The sequence below is a fragment of the Ruditapes philippinarum genome, unplaced genomic scaffold (genome assembly GCF_026571515.1).
Source record: "Ruditapes philippinarum isolate M1 unplaced genomic scaffold, ASM2657151v2 ctg3525_1_1_1_1, whole genome shotgun sequence".
NCBI classification, from domain to species: Eukaryota; Metazoa; Mollusca; class Bivalvia; order Venerida; family Veneridae; genus Ruditapes; species Ruditapes philippinarum.
The window spans coordinates 1,855-25,086 of NW_026860043.1; the positions used below are offsets into that span (position 1 = coordinate 1,855).

Genomic DNA, 23,232 nt, shown 5'->3' on the forward strand with positions numbered 1-23,232 from the left:
TATTAAATAAGAACAGTAAACTGTTAAAATGAGTAATTTTTCAATGACGCGCCTATAGTGTAACGCCAACACTAGCGCGCTTTAACGCTATGTTTCTATATATAGCGCAAATGACGTCACGTCAAAGTGTTATTACACTAGTGTAATATCGTTTTTATTAAATGGCTTTATTAAACTCCTGCGCCGCGGTTTATGTGATAAAAATTGATAAAAACATACCAGAATCGGACAAAAACACTCTCTGAATATTTAAGTAAAAAATTTAAACTATTGATTCAGATATGATAACATAGAATATTTGACTTGGTTACCGCAATAATTATACAATTTATTTCACACAATATATACGAACAAAATAACACAAGATCGACATATAATCAGGGCTCATAGGTCTACATCACAAAACTCATAGTCTATACAAAACGTTAAAAATCTGGCACCCATCCGCAGTTCGTACATAGTTTACACTGTTCCACATGATTGTCGACACGTGAGCAATTCTTCTTCCGGTTTTCCACTTCCGCTGGCGCATTCACATGATTACCGTCACAATATGGCGGACTTTTAGTTTGTTTACATGCACAAATAAAGAACAGTGTTTGACTTTTGTCAACTGTCCATTTTAAGGGTTTTATACCAGTGTCCTTATGAGATCCTGTAGATATAAATAACTGCGTTGTAGACAACTATTTTCAATATTCGATTTGGTAACCAAATAAACAAGTAGTTTTTATTTAATATCTTACTAGAGAATATGACTAAATATAAATTGTTAATGATGATCTGAAATTCTTAAACTAAAGCTGTGACAGTCTATCACAAAAGCCTGGGTTCACAATTGTAATGCACTGATATATATTTGATGTTAATTTAGTAAGTTAAAACATACATGTACATCTGAATCTGTACATTCATTTATACGGGGAAGTCATAGACAGGGCCCACAAGGCTTTGGCTTGACTACACGTGTTTATTTAAAAGAAAATGAAATAAAAAACAATTAAAAAATATATAGAACGCTATACCTATCAATGAAATTTTCAGTGTCAGTTCTACTTGGCCGCCGCCTTTTTAGCGACTTCCCCGTTCATAGGCTTTGCCTAATTTCATATTATTATTCTACTATTTATACTTATTTTATCTACGTAACGTACAATTCCGTTCGGACAGTATTTGTACTCTGCTTGGACAAATAGGTTAATAGATGTCAAGAAAACAAAAAAGTAAATACATATGTACACATCAACTTCTCATACGTGTTCCGGCAAGACACCCGTAACTTGGACAACGGGTACATTAATGTTTCATTAACATTGTCATAATAAATGCGCAGATGAAGGGGAAAGAATATGGCAGTACACAGTAAATATTATTTACCATCACACCAAGGTTGATTCTTACTGAGGCCGCATCTACACCAATATTTCGTTTCTCCCACTTTTAAATCTCTCACAGTGCATGGTCCATACTGTAAAATATATTATTGCATACGTTTAGAATACAAAACAAATCAATAGAAAATATTCGAAATAATAACGGATGAAAATATTATCAGTATGAAATGAAATTTTTGTGTTTTACAATAATTTATAAGATTAATTTCTGACATGTGTCACTATCACACTGGTCATAGCTTTTGCAGAAGCGGTAGATCCATAGCAGCGACGGTGGAGAAAGCGGTGGATAAAATATGCTCGTTTGCTGTTGTCGGTAAGTTTATGACTGAATTTTATTTTATGTTTTACTGGAAACACCTAGTGAGACTGAAGCCCATATATATGTACCCTTCCAACTTATAAAACGCACACGTGGTAATTTATAGCCACTTATGCAAACACTTCTGTACAGTTTGACGAGGGGACGCCACTTTTGCCTTATTTTGGTTAAAACACGTTTAAATGTAAGCAAAACCATAGGAACTCGAGAACGGGACCGCAGATTGCGGCGCAAATTTTCGATCGTGTAACGGTTTTAATAACGTTTCTGCTACATCTAAATATCTTTTAGTATTATCCGAGTGTATGGACTCAAAACTGCAAGCCAAAAAGACAAGGAGTGACATCCGCCATTCGCCGCAACGTTTTCGGCATGAGTTTTCCCCTTTGGCTACAATTGATTACTATTTTTTCAGAATTTTGTTCCCGTTATTTTTGTCAACTATCAGGTATTGTCCGGATATAGCGTTAACGGTTTATTGTTTACACGTGTTGACATATATAGGCGGCATTATAACGGGCGTATTCGTGTTTTGATTTGTTAACATGGAGAAAACAGACACTTTAATAATATGGATCAACTGATTTTGCCTAACTGAAAAAGGAATATTAAAACATGTGCCATAGATAAATATTTTAGGCACTCATCTGGTATTCATTACTAGAAAACTTAAAACAAAAATCAAACATATCAAGGGGGATAACTTACGCCGAACTGGCGGATGTCACTCCTTTTCTTTTTTCAATATACCGTAAATTTGACTGATTTTGAAATTATCAGATTATATTAAATTGAGATTAGATAATTAAAGACCACCCGCTCGCATAATATGAAAAGATATTCAAAGGTCGGACAAACAATATGTAAAGCCGGTACGGATTCGGATTTATGCGCCGCAATATGCGGTCCTGTTCAAGAGTTCCTATGAGCAAAACGACCCCTTAATACACCGGCATCACATTGTATGTGTAATATTTGCACAAAACATTCAAATTTTAAAACTTTTGAAAATTAGTATTGCCTTTCTTTATAAATTGATTACAACGCAGATGGAGGTGGATTCTATTGCAACGCAGTATGGCGGGCCGATAGCATTGATGTCATTTTGGTGGATTTAACTTGACATATATGACGCACTTTTCAATGGAGTACCTTTTTCTTACTTTGACATCAGAAAAACGTGTTTATTTGAAGAATTCATTCGTTTCTAAGACATAGTGTGCCCTTAAATAACAATATATCTTCGTTACTGAATTATTTCACAAAAGTTACATGTACGTGATTGGTAACAAAAAATTACCATTGCAACAGCCCCGTGCAGTTCAGTATTTTTTTCATCCATGACTGACGTAAGAACTTTCAGCAACGATCCTGAAACATAGTGGATTAAATTTAAATTTGTTTTGTCATCAAACACATGTTTATTACAAGAAACAGAATGTTTAGATTCAGTGTGTTAAACTTTATTTTTTTACTAAAAAATTAGTGTGCTTTTTTTTGAACAAAAGGAAAAAGTGGACCTTAGAGGGGGCCCTATTTTTTTATACTCTGTGACAATATAAAGAATACTTTATATTTCCCTTTTAAAGAAAAGAGTGAGTAATATTGCCCTTTTTAGGAATACCAAAAAAATTTTAGTGGAAAGAGATTATAAGGATCTTACACCGGCTGCCGGTACAAACGGAAAAATCTAACTCGAGGGTAACTGTTTACGGCGGTAACGAGGCTCAGAGGAAGAGGCCCGTCTCTTAAATTTGGGAAAAATAACATGGTATTTTTCCAAAAGTGGAAGAAAAAAAGGCTTTTAGAAGGGAAACCTTGATTATGTATGATATAAAGATGAGTTTGAAATGCTTATTGGTTCAAATTATTACATCATATATGCTTCTGTAGTCCTATTTTTATGTAAATAAAAAGGGTTCAAAAATTAACGTCACAAGCTAAATACATATATCGTTATAGTAATCATCACTAAGATCTACTTAGGGACTCTTTCCTTAGACTTATTCATTTATCCAGTAGCTTGCATACGCTTCTCTGCATTGTCTACATTTACCAAGAGTAATCTACTGAAAGCGCCTGCATGACCACTGAGTATATGCTCAAACACATTTGAGAACCAACGGTCGCTCCCTCTGGATTCATAACTGTTTAAATTTCACTTAATAAACACTAACAGTAACATAAATATGTCGGCAAACTGCAGTGCTTTGTCTGACAGGAAGCTGAGCAGGGGTCCAGGATCCAACGAGTCCTACATTTATCTTAAAGCTATTTTTACTGATAATTTACTCTTTATGTTTGACAGAAAAAAATGAACAATCCAGGGCGGGGGGGGGGGGCTTAAACCACTTTAACCCGACTCCCCTGGTTCTTTAACAGTGAAGTGCTGAAGATCACGACTTTAATGAGCCAAGTTTATTTTCATTTCAAACAAGGTCATGTACGAGATGTTTTGTTTTTGCGGCGATTAAGATTAAGTTTATACTTTTTAAAACTTCACCTTAAGGTGGTCCCTAGGTTCGTTTAATATAACAATGATAATGTTAAACTAAATTACACTTGCAATTCATTCCAGTTTAAGACTTATCTGGGCCAAGATAGACTATTTTTTTATAAAGGGATAAACACGAGATTAAATTCGCGGGTTTAAATCCAATTAAGAATTATGCAGTCGGCCCTAAATGATAAAAGGTCAGTCTTATCAATTTATATTATATTTACACCCTATACCTAGACCTGACCAGTGATCACGTCAGTTACATAGATCTAAATAAGAACTAAAACACTCGTAGCACTGTACATCGTGCTACGCCCATGTATCAAAATTGAAAATAGAAATTTTAAACGCTTTAACCAGAAGCTTTAGTAGACAATTTACAATGTGTTTAGCTTAAAATTTACTTACCTTGATTTACCACAGTTAAAACTTTATCTTCCTTCAATAAATTAAAAATATATAAATAATGCACATGTAAATCAACTATGACCTTGATTCTTTCGACACAAGGGAGGCACTAATTTAGCCAATTACATTTTTAAGCGTTGGAGTAGCTTCCCTTATTTAAAAAGAGTAGGACAGAGGGGCAGGGGAGGGGCGAGGGGACATGTGGTAAGAAGTTGTCGTAGTGTGAATTGTAAATTGAAATGAATTATGTGTTTGAATTGATAAATATTAAATAGATAAACAATTGAGTAAATCATGCATGTTTTTTTTCTTATTTTCAATTCCCTTTATTACATTTTGTACATTTTGTTCGAATAATATAAAGTGCACGCGGAGCAGGACATATCGTTGTGTATGCATGATGGTCAAAGTAATAGGAAGAGTTCTTTCTCTTTTGTATCATAGGCAAATATGAAACCCAAGAAAAAATAAACAATGAATATGATATTTCTGTCGCTATCCCTGTCTTTGTCGTCACAATAAGTAAATGTGTGGGTGATGAAGGCACCCCTATAAAAATGTTGAGCGTTCTTTGCGTTAGTTATTCTTTGTGGTAATTTGGCGCAGTCTCCGCCATGTTTTTAATGAGAAAGAATAAAGGCAATGCATTAACAACATATTATTTTCTTTTTAGACTCCCGTGTCATATATATCTGCAATTTGACCCGGCTAACATGTGGGGGCTCGTCCGGGATTATAATAATGGCATGTTTTCTTTCAAGTGGTGCAGCTGAAGAGAAAAAATGTTGGCCTTGATCCTATAGAACTGACAACTTTAGTAAGACTTCTTCATGCAAGAAAGAAATTCACAAATGAAGATCGAGAAGTTGAATTTTGCGACAGAGATGACAGAATCAATTTTTCAAGAAGAGGAAGACGACTCACTGATCTTGAAAGTAAGATACCAGAATGTAAAGTAAATGAAAAGTCACACAAAACTCTTTCTAAATCAACAGAGAAGTGCAGTGAGAAAACAAATCCGACACCAGTCATGTGGAGATCAGTAAGGCAGCAAGTGGCACCAAGGTTATTGACATATGATAAATTGGGACAACCATCTTACCAAAAAGTGGTTAATTCACTGTGTTAGTTGTCACCATTAGGAAATTATTTCTAAGCAAGTTGATAAGAATATACAGACTCAGTCACTTAGACATTTTTTTTGCAGAAACACCCCAAGATGTCGCCCAGCCAGTGTTATACCCCCGTATTAAACTAACGAGTTGCATATACTTGAACTGTTTTATCGCATTTTCATTTTTTTTTGTAATAGAAATCAGAAAAAAAACACGTGTATTTCACTCCCAGAGAAAATGAACCAATACCAGCTACTGATGTCGTTAGCTACCGTACAGCTCAATGTTAGAGACGGATTGTAAACTGATATAGTTTGTGGAGATAATAATTAATTAATCAATTCAGCGGAGGTACCTTTTGATTTCAGCAGTTGCATAATTATATGAGAATAAATTCATTTCATATCAATTTTCTTTCTTTCTTCTTATTTTTTTTCCTACTGGGAATGTTCGTTACCGCTTCCTCATTGGAGCCTCAGTGAAAATAATTACACTGATATATACAAGGTGCGAAAAAAACTCAACTGCTATATAGCAGTCGAGTTTTTTTCCTATATGGATCAATGAAAAAAACTGTACTGCTATATATCAATACAGTACAGTTTTCAAATGCTCGTTGAAGGTGTACTGAGTCTAATGGGTTAGTAAGTACAAAGAAAAAGTTCTAAACCATGCGGTTATTAAGAATAGATTTAACAAGACTATCGAAAAGCTTGCATTTATCCACGACTTCAAATTCAAACTTAACCCATTACTTCATGAGCATTTTGTGAAAAATGGCTGTTTTCATTGAAAAGTCTCCCGTTACAAGTTCAAATTGCTATAATACTATAAAAACTGCTTCAACACTAATCAAACTTGGCACAAATGTTGACTGGACCATTGCCCTTGCAACAACATGCTCAGGCTTAAATTTTTTCTGTTACCATAGCAACGAGGGGACATCTCAAAATTGCCAAAAATCACTATTTTGCGTTGATTTTTTCCATCAAAATTGATTTCAAAGTGCTGTAACTTTTCAATGGATTGAGATAGAGTCAAATGCTTTTCAGCGTTGGTTACACGTTACCTTATGATCAATCTGGGGTCATTTACAGCCTCTCACAAGTCCAAAATTTTCTTGGCGATGAGGGGGACTCCGCCCCCCTTCAAACCCCCCAAACAGAAGGGGGCACATCCCCCTTCTGGCAACCCCCTGATGTATCTTTTGGTTGGGGGGCCGCGCCGAAAAAGAGGGCACTTTTTTTAACCACATTTCTCAAACAAAAACAAGTGTTTGGGGCCCTAAATAAGGCATTTTTTCATCATTTGAGACAACAAAAGGGGGGGGGGTGATAAAGGCGTTAAAAGGCGTGTATATGAAGTAATGGGTTAAATAGATTATATTTTTATATAGTTTGGTATTAAAAATTTGTCAACTCTGTTAAAATACTATTGAATTATTACCTTTATTATATTTATAAACTTTGTTGATTCTAAAAAGTAATCTCTTATTCCTCCTTATACGTTTATCTCATATATTGTACTGTGTATATGCTTAAATGTATTGTGTAAAAAAATTGAAAAAAAAAAAAAAAAAAAAAAGATTATATTTATATAATATGGCTACATACGATTTATAAGTGATAATGAACTTTATAGGAACACCATACTTGTCTATGTTATCAATGTATTTGAACAAGTGCATTACTGTGTTATAATCCGGGACTGTAAATGAAAACCTGGGTTTAATATTAGGGGGTGGAGGCTTATCGGACATCCCTTCCTGGAGTAAGGCGGAGTTACTATTATAAGCGTTTTTTTAGCGCGAATGTTAAAGAGCGTCTGAGTGAACGCTGCTATAGTGAATGGAAAGGGACCGTAAATATGCGAAATGTTACTTTTATTTCTCCATCAGTCTTTTTATTTTAATAAAAGAAAACTAATTATATCGCAATATTAGATTCTACGTTGAATGAAAGTTATTTTTCAAAGCAACTTATAGCATACCAACCGAAAACTATATGTGCGTGTCTCTACTGTATAATTATAACGCCTTTAATAATTGTGAAATGTTTTATACTTTAGTTGCTTTGTATATTTATATGCACCTTGCAAAAAACACATTATGTTATGATTATATATATTCATTAAAGTGAATTTACATAAATGTCGTCAATTTGAGGTGAAGGCAACCTAATTTTGTTAAAGGGTTTCAATCAATTACACCAAAAATAGTTGGTCTTTGGTAAAAAATAAAGACGACAACCCGTGTATGGTGGTCACCTGCCATAAGTACCTAAATAAAGTGTGCCATCTAAACTTGAAGATGTACATGCTTCCGAATGTATCAACCAAAAATAAGTAATTGTAGTAATCCAATTACCACCCCTAACGCATTGTTACCTGTAATTAATTAAACATGAAAAACAGTTCGCCCATAATCTGATAGAGTATATTATATATCAATGACGAAACCCAAATATATGGGGTTATTTTTTTTATCCCCCTTTTTTACGACATATAAAGGGGGTATACCTCCCCGGGGTTTTAGACTGAAAACGAATGTTCCCTAAAAAAGGCATTTTTAAAAAATCCCTAATTCTGAAAAACCCAGGAATCGGGATTAGACAATTTTAATTCTAAATTTAAAATAAATGTATTTTACTTTATTTTAACTTCTTTTTATTCTATTACGTGTATAGCCATTATTAAAACCTTTCTTTTTACAAATAAAAAAAAAGGGGTTTGGGGAATAGTAAACCTTTTAAAAACAATTAAAAGAGGTTATAAAAAATTTAATTTGACAATTAGGGGTTTAACCCCCAAAAAGGGATGTAAGGTCGGGGGTTTAAAAATTTTTTAAAATCAAAACTTTTTATATACTTTTACTTAAAATCTTCGGGTTTTAACAGTAAAAAAATAAGGCAAAAGACCCGTTAAGAAAAATGAAAATTTTTGGGTAAAAGGGAAACCCCGCTTTTGGGTAACTGCCCGATGCCCTGACTGAAGTCAGTCCCATAATTTAAAGCTAAAAGGTCCCTTACATCCCGGAAAACCCCCCGGAAACCGCCCAAAGATGATCGGGGAACCCCCGGGGAATACACCCCAAAAAACTCTGCCAAAAAACGTCCCAAAAGGTTTGGGAAAAACACTGGGCATCCCCCCGGGAAATAAAAAAAAATTTAAATTTATCACCGGGGTGGTCCCGTGAAAAACCCCCGGGGGGGGGTATAGCTTAATTTGCCCTCCCGGGAAAACCCCCCGGGGTTTCAAAACCCCCCAAAGCCCGCCCAAAAAAACCGGGTATTATCCGGGGTAGAAACCCTAACTCTCCCAAAAAGGCCCTTTAAAGGCTGCAAAACCCCCGGAGAATGACCCCTCGGAAAATGCGGGTCAGACCCCCGGGAAAGGATGACGATGGAGCAAAGGGTTTGTTTCCCGGTAGAGCCCCGATAAAGCCCTTTTTGTTTCCCAAAAAAACCACGAAAATTTTGGGGATGATTGCACTTTTTTGTTTACCCTTCCCTTTTTCCTTTCATCCGGGTTTTTCCCTTAAGGGTTTTTTTCAAAAAATCATAATGCATTACTGTTTTTATATTAAAAAAAAACATTATTGATAAATTTTAAAATTATGAAATCATTTTCCCTTCGCGCTTTTTTCAATCCCCCCTTTGTTCTAGTTTTTGGGGTCTCCCCTGGACCCGTCCGGGGCTGTCCCGGGATCGGGGGGATTCCCCGGGCCAACCCAAAAGGGCCCTTTTTCCAAGGGGTATAGGGCCTACCGGCGGGTAAACTTGAAAAACTGATTGAGTATCACTGGAAAATGAAATTTTTAAAAAGCAATTTTTGCCCCAGTTTTCTGGGAGTGGAGAAATTTTATGTTTCATGAATATTCATTTTATTTATTCTATTACGTGTTTAGCCATTTTTTTATAATAATGCAAAAAAAGGGGAAAGGGTTTTTAAAATTTAGCAAATTTTAATTCTTTAAAAATGGGGTTGGGGAAAAAAATTTTGGGTAAAGGAAAACCCCCTTTTGGAGGAAAACCTTCCCTTCGATGCCGACTGAAGTTTAACATAACTTACTTTCCCGTACTTGTTTTGGGAAAAAGGGGTGTTTATTACAACAAACCCACTGCTTTAAATTTTGGTTTTGAAGGGGGTTTTGAATCGGTAATAAGCTTTAAGGGGGGTTGGGGGGGGGGGGGAAATAAAGGGGGAAAATTTTGTGGATTGAACCCATTTTTACCATAGACAAGTGTTTATCCCGGGGCTTTTTAAGGGTTCTAAATTTTTCCCCCTTAATGTGTACTTCTTTAAGACGGAAAAAGAAGAAAACTGGAAAATACCGTTTAAAAAAAATCTAAATCAATATACATACTTGAACTATGTTGGTTTTCATCAGCAATGTCGACATGGGTGTGTGTGGCGTGTGTGCGCGCGTTCGTGTGTGCGTTGTGTTGGTGTGTACACCAGCCTGTTGCGGTGTTGTGTGGGGATTATCGTTTTTTACTTTCAATGAATTTAAATACGTCCAATTGTAGACCATAGAGATTTTTTAAATTACTAGGAAAGTTTCATATGAAACAGTGACAACCAAAGCAAAATGGATTGTATGGTTTGTGTTTTTGTATATAAAATCTTCTTGTATATATGTTGCTTTAGAAATAAGATTACTAAAAGGGACACGTTTGTAAAGATCCAATCATATACAACAACCAAATTATATTATTTTGAACACAACCCACTTTTGGAGGTCACCTCCCTTCGGTGCCCGACTGAAGGCGATAATATACGTACAGCATTAGAGGTTATAACTTACACTGCCATATTTAAACCTGCTTGAATCTCGTTTGAATGCGTTAATAAACATGAATGTAAAATAATAAGTTAGGAACTGATTAGGGTTTATGAATGACGACAATAATTATTATCTCCTAACATTTACTTGGAAGCATTTTTTATGACATTGCAACTACATTAATACAAATGTTAGCAGGTATAAATGTATCCAGTCAAATACAATAAATATTAAATTTGCTTGGGTAAATCCACACAATAACGATAACCCATGTAAGGAGGTCAACTTGCTTCACTTGCCTGAACAAAAGTCTCTGAATAAAGTGCTGAACGTGTTGTCATATTTAATAAAACAATAATTTAGGTTATCCCTTTATACTGCCTAAATTGTTTTGAATGCTTTTTGATGTACCTGCCAAGGTATTAGTGTTATACTACCTTAAACGGCAAACAATATATTGGACGTCAACTTCCTTTTCTAAAAAATGAAATAATATACCGTGTAATATAATTGAAATCCGGTTTGATAGAAGCAATGGTTTATCCGTAGAAAAAAAAACTTCAAAATAATTGTATTGCCCAAAGGCTTTGGTGACAAACCGCATCTAGATGTCTGATTTTCCTAAAATGTATACATATGTACGACTTAAAACGGGAGGAAGATGAAAACTGGAAAAAAAAAACGTTTAAAATTGATATCAATGTAAGACATGAACTATGTTGCTTGAAACATCAATGACATATGTATAAAACATCAAATTCCTGGGTTTTTTTTTGAAAAATTTTGGTTGAATATGGGTCTGAAAAACAATATATGTATTACAGTATGTGTATTATGTATGTTTTTTTTTTTTTTTTTTTTTGTAAAACAAGACTACAACCAATGTTTGGTGGTCAGCTGCTTTAGTGCTTGAATAAAGTGCATTCACTTGTACTGCCTAAAATCGGCTTATGTCTTAAATGCCTCTTTCACCAATACTCAATTAACAAAGAACGTGGCCAGAATTCTTACAAAAAAGATGGTTGTCAAGAACTCACGACAACCAATATATGGAGGCATAGATTTTAGCTCCATGATGGAGGTGTTTTTTACCGCTTGTTCATCTTCATATAAAACGGTGCTTTAAAATCATTGAGTTTCTTCATTAAGCATTGCTCGTTGTCTGGAAAAGTTTAAAAACAAACATCACGGTTTGCATATCCATATCTGTAACCCCATTTGCGAAATCTGCTCAAAACAGTACCCTCTCTGAACATACACAGGTCATTCTCTTGCTAAAAACAAACCAGCGATGGATAACAATCCAGTAAAATTTCATATGTAATAAGGAAAGGAGGTATGACATGTAGAAAAGATGTATACCACGGAACACTAGAATGTTTTAATTATGTGCTGATTTGTCATGTGCCCGATTTTCATGTTCACAACTTCACAATAAGCTACAAAAAATCGACATGTATTGTTCGGGCTGAAATGAACCTGTGGCTTGATTATATATGCATCATACATATTTATATGTTCATATTCATATCATCTTCCGACAAATGGCAGTATATAATTATAATTATTGTCAAAAATAAATGAAAAATTCATAAAAACACCCTACTTTCGGTTTTGCAGCGGCACGGGCTACCTGTCTTCATTTGAATTTTTATATTACAAGTACCCTCTCATTTTTTAACACATAGGTACCCTCAAAGCGCGCGACATGGAACAAAAACAACTTATTTCATGCTTTACAGTGTTTTACTATAATATATTAGATGATTATATTCTGATAAACCACTAGTGAAATTTAAACAAGAGGGCCATGATGGCCCTGAAGTCGCTCATCTGTACATAGGTCCCAGGGCGGTTGCCAGTTTAAACCTCTTGGTTTTTTTTTGAAAAAACTTGGAAGACACTCACTAGAAGATGTTTAATGCCCAAATATCTAAGCTCTAGCTCTTTGGGTTTTTTTTTTAAAAAGAAGATATTTAAATTTTTTTCTTTCGGTTGCCATGGCAACCAGAGTTCTGTATGGAATTAAATTCTTTGAACAAATTTTAAAGGTGACCACCAAAGGAACATTCCTGTGAAGTTTGGATGAAATTGGCTTAGTTGGTGTTAACCATTTATGAGGAGATGTCATTTAAATTAAAAGTTTATGACGGATGGACGCCGGACGGCGCTGGACGAAAAGTGATCACAAAAGATGAGCTAAAAATATAATTTTCACCGTAGCCGGACTACTTTTTTCCCCTCATTGCACCCCAATTACAAAGAAACACAGTTATTTCCCAACAATAGACATGCATGTGAACACAACAACAACAAATAATAATAAAAGGGTGTCTGCTACACTTAAAACAGAATATTGCAGAAGAATATTATTGTTTCAGGCTAGTATCTGATGATTTATTTGACAAAATGGAAAAAATAATCAAAAAGATCAAGATGATGATGTTTGTAGACAAAATTCTCCAAAGCTAGGGCAGTGTGTTGACAAAAAATAATGCAACAGCTAAAAAAAAATTGGTTTGGGGAACAAGCCAAAGGAAGCAGAAATCCTTGATGATTCTACATTAAACAAAATGTATGACTCAAAAACCTTAGGTACGAGTAACCAAAGAGCCTTATTTGCACTCAATATTTCGGAATGTCAGAATCTTTGCTGGGAAGATTTTCAACTGTGTTTGGATGAGGCCGATGGCACAGAGTATCTGATCTATGATAAGGAACGACAAACTAAAACAAGGACAGGGGCTTAGTTACGCGACTCTAGTTACCTGTACAGATATAAATTATTGTTTCATTCTTTTTAAAGTTATCCAATAAATATTAAGCCAAGTAAATTGTAAAATACTGAAAAAAATAATTTAAAGCCATCATTGTAACACATCACCATTTTTTGCAACACTGTATTTCTAAATTCTTAAATTGCCTTTAAACTTCTTTAAAATTATGTATGCTATTATTACTATAAAATTAATAACAAAATCTATTATCCTAAAAAAAAATATTAAAATAATCTTATCAGATTAATATTTTAGGTTAAATGAAATAACAGTTTTCAAAACAAAACAACAGCTATCCAGACTGGGACTTGAAACCCAGGTCTTCTGCTAAAAGAAACAGATATTCTAATCACTGAACTATCTGGATGACTAGTTGATGTTTTTGTCTTACACTGTAATATTATAAGTTTAAACAGGATCTTTTTTTCAGTGTGTGATAGAAAGTTTATTTCAAAAGTGACCATCAGATTTTCAACATTTTCACAAGTGTTTATTTTCATTTTTACATGTAAGAACGAAATTTCTTACATTTTTTGCTGTGGAAAATGAATTTATATTTGATAATTTTCACAGTGAAATTATAATTGATAATTTTCACTGTAGCCGGACTAGTATATTTGAATGCGGATGAAAATAATATTTCATAACTAAATGGAATTATCAACAGGAATAAATTCAGTATACAGTGATGTTCTGACATCATGAAGAACTCATGACGTTACGCAGCAAAACAAGAAAAGATGACTTAAAATCACTAAAATAGCATAAAATATATAGGAAATTTGTATGTTTTGCATGTAAGATTGAAATATATTTTCACTCGTGAACACCAGCAGCAATTATATTTATACCAGTGATTTTTTTTTCAATTTCCTAAAGGGGAAAATATAGCATGATAAATCACAAAAGGGGAAAATAAAAGTCCAACCACTGAGAATGGAATTTACCCATACATTTTATAAAAATTTCAATTTTTAATTCAATTTAGCATGCATGGTACTAGCAGAGGCTATCTAAAGGGACAGCTTTCTGTCTTCTAGCTGATATATTATGGGCTAGGGGGAAACAGCCTTTATTCCACTGTAAAATACAGGGAAACAGGAAATGTCGAATGACACATATGCCCCCCTTCCTAGCCCTTGACTCACATTATTGGCTATTTTATTATATAAACTCGCCATAAAATGGGTACATGGAAGTGTTCAATTATGGAAAAAAGGAAAATAATGAAGACTTTGTAATAAATAATTTTCAAGATAATGAGCTGAAACCATTCTGACATTTAAGGCAACTGTGACATTGACCTTTGACCTAGTGACCCAAAAATCAATAGGGTCATCTATTATATATGACCATTCACTATGTGAAATATAGATTTTGTGATGTATAGTTTTCAAGATAATCAGCAGAAACCATTCTGACATTTAAGGCCCCTATGACCTTGATCTTTAACCTAGTGACCCAAAAATCAATAGGGGTCATCTAATAGTTATGACCAATCACTATGTTATACAGTCAAACGTGTATTAAGCGAGGAAACACCCAAAACGGTCGCTAAATGAAACGGTCTCTTAAGACAGTCAGCATGATATAAAAGTCAAAATTTATAAATGACAGCTTTCTTATGCGGTGGGAATGTTTTTTCAACTTCGTTTTTATATACATGTTGAATAATAAGTACGCTCCGATAATCTAAATGGATGCAAATGTAAACAAGAGCCACCGCCGGGCGGGGGCAACGCTCGACTTTTTACTTTTTCTAAACGCAAACATAGAAAGGTTTGAACATATCTTAACGTTTCCTTTTTATAAATTTAGTTGGTCTGTCTTGTCACATTAGTTTTGTTTATCTATTTTGTATATATATATGAATAGAAACACGCAATTCTATAAATAGAAACATTACGCAATTTCTATAAATAGAAACATTACGCAATTTCTATAAATAGAAACATTACGCAATTTCTAAAATTACAAACATTACACAATTTCTATAAATAGAAACATTACGCAATTTCTATAAATAGAATGCAATTTCTAAAAATAGAAACATTACCCAATTTCTATAAATAGAATGCAATTTCTATAAATAGAAACATTATTTCTATAAATAGAATGCAATTTCTATAAATAGAAACATTACGCAATTTCTATAAATAGAATGCAATTTCTATCAATAGAAACATTACGCAATTTCTATAAATAAAACATTACGCAGTTTCTAAAATAGAACTTACAAAATTTTATTTAAAAAAAAAACCCTTACGCCCTTTCTAAAATAGAAAAATTTGTTTGTTGTTGTTTTTGATATGATGATGGGTGAAACAGATTTGATATGTATATATAAAAACATTCTGGAACCCCGCGAAACCCGGGAAAAAGGGGGCGTTAATTTCCGGGGAGTGTAGTCTATGTTTGCGACGGAACTTTGCGGTAAAACATCGCCCCCGTGCAAGTTTTGCCCAATTTCGTGGGGGTCACGAAAAAAACGCCGCGAGTATCGCCTTAAAATTTTCCCGGCCCAAAACTTCAGCAATTTAATTTTATTAGAAAGTACACTTTTTCCTTAAATTTCCCCTGGGCCCCCTTTTTTTTTTGAAAAATTTAAAAAAACCTTTAAACGTCTTTTTATATTTAAAATATTTAGCTTTTGAAAATGACAAACGATACATTTTGATATTTTAAAAAAAAGCAATCAGGTTTCTGGTGAAAATTAGTTAACAATAAAACGAGATTGAAATTACAAAAGGTAATTGGTACTACATCAAATAACGCACGATAACAAATTGTCCAATTGTTATTTTGATAATAATACAAATGTAATTAAAATCCATTGTTTACTTTCGCACATATTCTATTTTTAGAACAATGCAAAGCGACATTTAGCACCGATTCACAGGTGTAACTAATTATTACGTCTAATACGCTAATTATGATTGTTGAAAATTGTAAAAGTTTTATCACTTAAATTGACATTCTTTACCTTCAATTTCACGAGTGAAAAATGCCAGGTGCATGAGTAGGTGATGAGTAGCAAGATGCAAATCAGATTTTTTTTTATTCCCGCCCAAATCAGCCAGGGCATTTGACCAAAAAATTCCCTCGAAAACAAAAATAAAATCGGAGTTAAATCACACATTTAATATGTAAAGTAACGAGTGATCATTCATGAGGGCATTCTGTGCATAAAATTAGGGTGTTACTATTTAAAGTATTTACATAAATAGCGACCAACCAGGGAAGGATATTTTCCTTACGTCACGCAGTACTGCATGCGCGCGGCAATTAAGTTGAATTAACTTATAAAAGCACGTATCAAATTAAGGTGTGGAAACGGGATTAAATTTTTTTTTTCAAATTAATGAATATTTGTAAAGCATTTATATGGTCACTAGTTTACCATGTGGTAATTTTAATGTGCTTTGGGGTACATGTTCGTTTGTTTATGACTGACGACACTGATTAAATACTATAAGCCCATGCAATAAAACATTTCTGGTAGAAGCGTGGTCATAAAATTGACCGAAAAAAATATCCTTTCATATGCATTATTGTTTTGATAGCAGACACAAGTATTGCACAATATCTTCAAGATCATTAAAATGTAAATAAAATATCACAATCAAAATGCACTTACGATTAATAATATGTCAATAATTGACACAATCAATATCCAACATTTTTTTTTACTTGAGCAATAATTAAACATGTGTAATCATTCCTTGACAAAAAAATGACAGTTTTTTTCTGATGTATAAAAAAGAGGTGAAAGTCAATCGAGTGTCGGCATTTCTTTGATGATTCGGCAACAACTACAGGTGTGTAAACATCAAAGATTCACAGATTCTTCAGAAGAGCCGACCAGTAATTTGTCAGAGGTCATTTCGTGTGTAAATTTTGTATTTATTATTTAACAATGGAAACATTATATTCCTTTTATTTATGGATGCTTCTTTTTGCGCGAGTGTTTTTGTGTCTTTTAGCGCTATGGAATTTCAACAATCGGCGATAATTTTCGGTAACTAACAATTAAATATTTTAACATTTTTAAAACAGGGGTGCAAATATCCGCCATTCAGAAATTATAGCAGACAAATCTTGTTATTTTTTACAAACGTGTAATAAATTGAGTAATGATCACCCGAGAGAACGAAATGTCCCGGTGATCCACTACATTTAGAAATGAACAAGTTAATGTCGTATCAATTATGTATCTTTTTATGTAACTAAATATCTTTTTACACATATATTATATTTATATCTCTACTTTAAACTCAATATGTACCCCCCCCCCTAAAAATAGTTTTACACGTGTACATGCACACTATTTACCTGCAGATGGAGCCGCATACTTGTACTGCGTCGCATTTATACATTGAGGTCATGATTCCGCCATTCACGGAAAGTTTTTAACGGTGTTATTTGATTTCGCCGTGGTTATTTATATTTGCTGTTGGCTTCAAATATAAATAGAGAAAGGGCATTTTAGCAAATTACAAGATTTTCTTGATACAACTTCATGTAGATCTACTAATTAATTTTCGTACTTGTACATGTATATCTGGTTTCAAGTTCACAGACTACACTTATAAATAGATCTACATTTATTATACAAATGAACATGTATTATTCCCCGCGAATCGCGGCAAATGTTCACGGCAAAATCGCCGCGAGTTGAATTCGCGGCGATTGTCTCAAGTTGCCGCGAATTCGCTCGCGTTATAAAGCATGAGAGTTCGCCGCGAATACGCGAATTGTGCGGGTTTCGCGTGTCCAGTACTGTATATATATATTTATATTTTCTATATATACACACACACACCAATAAATATATAATTATGGTCATTTAATGCACAAATCTGAGAAAATTCAGTCATTTAACCTTCAAGGTCAAGGTCATTAAAGAGCCCAAGCAAATTTGGGTTTGATAAACAACAAGGTCTGGTCCTTAAGAATGTTCTGTTATAATATGAAGTTGATTCCTTCAATAATAGCATCAAATCAGTTACCGCCAAAACAATGAAAATTTCAATAATTTGACCTTCAAAGACAATGTCATTAATGAGTGAAGGTCAAGGTCTTTCGGTATATTTTTAACAGTTATCTTTGAAGATTATTATGTTCAAGTTTCAAGACAATCCATTCAAAAATAACAAAGTTACAGCCAATAATAGCCAAAACTAGAAATGTGTCCATAGGACACGGGTGCCCCCACCGCGCCACTGTTCTGTCAATCTTTTTACTAAGTCAAGGGAAATAACTCTACAAATACTGGATAAATCCACAAGCGAAACCCCAGGTGCAAATCTAAATATGCTTAGCAACCTGCCCATAAGGTTTAATGACTATGTCAAATCCTTTTTGAGTAACTTGCGACACAAGTTGAAAAGTGCAAAAATTTTCTAAGTGAAGGGCAATAACTCTAAAAATACTAAATAAATCCAGACGAAAATACCTGGTGCACAACTGCACATGCTGATCAATATTCCTGTAAAGTTACATGACTCTAGGTCAAATACTTTTTGAGTTACATGCGACACATGTTGAAAATTGCAAAATTTTACTAAGTCAAGGGCAATAACTCTGAAAATACTAAAAATATCCACACAAAAATACCCAGGTGCACAACAACACATGCTGATCAACATTCCTGTAAAGTTTCATGACTCTAGGTCAAATACTTTTTGAGTTACGTGCGACACAAGTTGAAAATTGCAAAATTTTACTAAGTCAAGGGCAATAACTCTGAAAATACTAAAAATATCAAGACGAAAATACCCAGGTGCACAACTACACATGCTGATCAACATTCCTGTAAAGTTTCATGACTCTAGGTCAAATACTTTTTGAGTTACATGCGACACAAGTTGAAAATGGCAAAATTTTACTAAGTCAAGGGCAATAACTCTGAAAATACTACAAATATCCACACGAAAATACCCAGGTGCACAACTACACATGCTGATCAACATTCCTGTAAAGTTTCATGACTCTAGGTCAAATACTTTTTGAGTTACGTGCGACACAAGTTGAAAATTGCAAAAATTTACTAAGTCAAGGGCAATAACTCTGAAAATACTAAAAAAAATCCACACGAAAAGACCCAGGTGCACAACTACACATGCTGATCAACATTCCTATAAAGTTTCATGACTCTAGGTCAAATACTTTTTGAGTTACGTGCGACACAAGTTGAAAATTGCAAAATTTTACTAAGTCAAGGGCAATAACTCTGAAAATACTAAAAATATCCACACAAAAATACCCAGGTGCACAACAACACATTCTGATCAACATTCCTGTAAAGTTTCATGACTCTAGGTCAAATACTTTTTGAGTTACATGCGACACAAGTTGAAAATTGCAAACTTTTACTAAGTCAAGGGCAATAACTCTGAAAATACTAAAAATATCAAGACGAAAATACCCAGGTGCACAACTACACATGCTGATCAACATTCCTGTAAAGTTTCATGACTCTAGGTCAAATACTTTTTGAGTTACATGTGACACAAGTTGAAAATGGCAAAATTTTACTAAGTCAAGGGCAATAACTCTGAAAATACTATAAATATCCACACGAAAATACCCAGGTGCACAACTACACATGCTGATCAACATTCCTGTAAAGTTTCATGACTCTAGGTCAAATACTTTTTGAGTTACGTGCGACACAAGTTGAAAATTGCAAAAATTTACTAAGTCAAGGGCAATAACTCTGAAAATACTAAAAAAAAATCCACACGAAAATACCCAGGTGCACAACTACACATGCTGATCAACATTCCTGTAAAGTTTCATGACTCTAGGTCAAATACTTTTTGAGTTACGTGCGACACAAGTTGAAAATTGCAAAAATTTACTAAGTCAAGGGCAATAACTCTGAAAATACTAAAAAAAAATCCACACGAAAAGACCCAGGTGCACAACTACACATGCTGATCAACATTCCTGCAAAGTTTCATGACTCTAGGTCAAATATTTTTTGAGTTACGTGCGACACAAGTTGAAAATTGCAAAATTTTACTAAGTCAAGGGCAATAACTCTGAAAATACTAAAAATATCCACACAAAAATACCCAGGTGCACAACAACACATTCTGATCAACATTCCTGTAAAGTTTCATGACTCTAGGTCAAATACTTTTTGAGTTACATGCGACACAAGTTGAAAATTGCAAACTTTTACTAAGTCAAGGGCAATAACTCTGAAAATACTCAAAATATCAAGACGAAAATACCCAGGTGCACAACTACACATGCTGATCAACATTCCTGTAAAGTTTCAGGACTCTAGGTCAAATACTTTTTGAGTTACGTGCGACACAAAAATGAACGGACAGACGGACGGACGGACAAGGGTAAATCTAAATGCCCGCCACTAATGTGGGGGCACAAAAATGAATATTTCAATAATTTGACCTTCAAAGTCAAGGTCATTTATGAGTGAATGGTCAAGGTCTGTCTAGTTATTTTTAAGGGATATCCCTGAAGATAATTATGTTCAAGTTTGAAGACAATCCATTCAAAAATAACAAAGTTACAGCCAATAATAGCCAAAAAAATGAAAATTTCAATAATTTGACCTTAAAAGTCATGGTCATTTATGAGTGAAGGTCAAGGTCTGGCTGTTTATTTTTAAGGGATATCCTTGAAGATTATTATGTTCAAGTTTGAAGACAATCCATTCAAAAATAACAAAGTTACAGCCAATAACAGCATGAACAAGCAAAAATTGGACTTTTAACCTTGAAGGTCAAGGTCATTTATGGATGAAGGTCAAGGTTAGTGTGGTCTACTGAAAGGTCTTGTCCCAAGGGTTGTTTTGGTCAAGTATGAAGACAATACACCAAGAAATAAAAAAGTTATGATCCAGGTACAAGTTTGCGGCCGGAAACGGCAACGGCTACGCCGACCAGACTATAACAATACCTCTACTTTTTTTTCAAAAAAAAGTCGAGCTGAAAATTAATAATTTTATGTATTACCTTGGTAGTAGACATAATCATCCGGCCTTTCTCTCTTCCAGGCATAAACATTCTGTTGTAGATTTTCCTGATCTTCAGTTGAAAACCTGTTTATACATGTTTTAACCCTTAGCTTGCTGGAACCAGGGATATAGAATCTGACAAGTCTGCATATGTGTGGCGTCTGACCAAGCTATTGGCTGACTTACAAAACATTTTTATCCCAGCATAATTTGGAGCAAGACAAGTCCATTTAAGAAATTTAGCAGATTAAGGGTTAAAGTAAATAAAAGTGCATATCTATCAAGTTTTATATTCTATTTATGTACAAGACTCTTTGAATAATATTCTAATAAATGAAACAGTTTTTATATAGTATATATATAAAATATTTTTAGTAATGAAATGTGAATATTGTAATACAGTTCAATAAGGTATAGCATTGAAAATTTGAAATACATACTGTGACAGTGTCAAAGCACTATACATATGATTTTGAAGGCATTTCTTGATATTCAAAAAAAAAAATGGTTACCAAAATCAGGCACACAAGGAAAATGGGCTTTAGAAAAAGACTTTACATGTCGATTTATTTCGCTGATATCTCTTACGCCATCATCAACAAGACTGAAGAGAATGTTTTTTTTTATCACTCTTTTATCCGCATTATGTGTTATACAATCAATCTGAAAAATAGAGTATGCATAACTTTGACTTTTTGAAAAAAATAAGTGGGCTGAAGAAAATTTTCAACTCAACCTATAACTATGGAAACAAGATTGCATTTGAGAAAAATGCTATGCCACCGCATGGTTCAAAAAAAAAATTCATAGCTGTACATCAAAGGACAAGAAAGTAGGTCACATTATCAAAATCTAGGTCAAAGTTCAATTTTACAACTAAAACTGTGCACATGGTCAAAATGCCATTGCTGTACATCAAAGGACAAGAAAGTTAGTCACTGTCCCCTTGGGCAAGGCATTATTTTGACCCAAGGGTTTACTAAAAATCTTGATACAGGTCCACCAAACAACATTTCAAGTCAAATATCTAAGCTATAGCTTTCTCCCATTCAGAAAACATTTGTTTTATTTTCTGTTTTTACTACATGTACATAATGAGAATCACTGCCCCGGGGCAGGGCCAATTTTTGACATTTGAACAACTTTGGTAGAGGACCTATAGATGATATTAAATATCAAACATCAAAGCTCTATGCCTTGAACCTTCAGACAAAAAAATATTTTTTTTCACTATATGTACATAATGAAAATCAATTACCCCCGGGGCGGAACCAATTTTGACCCCAGGGCTATAATTTGAACAATCTTGCTAGAGGTTCACTACACAATGTTTCATGCAAAATATCTTAACTCTATCCTTTGTAAATTTAGAGAAGATGATTTTTTAAGTTTTAACTATATACATATAAGTTAAACCAATGGCTCCCAGGGGCGGGGCTAATTTTGACACAAGAGGCAAAATTTGAACAACTTTGGTAGAGTACCTTTAGATGATATTATTTAACAAATATTAAGAGCTCTAAGCCTTGTTCCTTCACACAATAAGATTTTTTTCAATTTTTACTATATGTATATATTGAAATCAATGACCCCCAGGGCGGGGCAATTTTGACCCCAAGATAAAAAAAATGAATATTAGTGAGCAATTGTCATAAGCTACTAGTCTTGTTTACTTTCAACAAGTATGAGTACATTTATCCAAAATGTAAAGTATTTGATAATACAAAGATGTTTCATTCTCTTTAAAAATACAAAGCAGTGTAAATCATTGTAGGATTGACTAAAACAGGCCTGCATTTTAATAAAATATATGATATTAATCAATGGAAAACTGGTGTTGGACAAGAAACAATAAGACAGGTAATGAAGTGGCTACATAAAAAGCAGAATGCAGTAAGAGCTAATAATGCTACTAACAAGAGCTGGTTGAACCGGGTGATGCT

The 23,232-nt window shown here is 33.9% G+C and overlaps 1 protein-coding gene across 1 annotated transcript; it reads right to left on the reverse strand.

Annotated features, from left to right (window-relative positions):
• Positions 1-274: 274 nt before the first annotated feature.
• Positions 275-4,754, reverse strand: LOC132758691 (CDGSH iron-sulfur domain-containing protein 3, mitochondrial-like). The gene is made up of 4 exons (XM_060750381.1): positions 4,625-4,754; positions 3,017-3,087; positions 1,378-1,468; positions 275-655 (listed from the first exon to the last, which is right to left on the reverse strand). The coding sequence occupies exons 2-4, from the start codon at positions 3,056-3,058 to the stop codon at positions 426-428; spliced, it is 363 nt and encodes a 120-aa protein (XP_060606364.1). The 5' UTR covers positions 3,059-3,087; positions 4,625-4,754; the 3' UTR covers positions 275-425.
• Between the last annotated feature and the right edge of the window lie 18,478 nt (positions 4,755-23,232).

Bases quoted from the DNA above. Each gene is read 5' to 3' on its own strand.
- LOC132758691 (XM_060750381.1), bottom strand. From the start codon at position 3,058: ATGGATGAAAAAAATACTGAACTGCACGGGGCTGTTGCAATG. The intron at 1,469-3,016 runs GTAATTTTTTGT...TATATTTTACAG, and splicing joins TGCACGGGGCTGTTGCAATG to TATGGACCATGCACTGTGAG. The intron at 656-1,377 runs GTAAATAATATT...TTATATCTACAG, and splicing joins GAATCAACCTTGGTGTGATG to GATCTCATAAGGACACTGGT.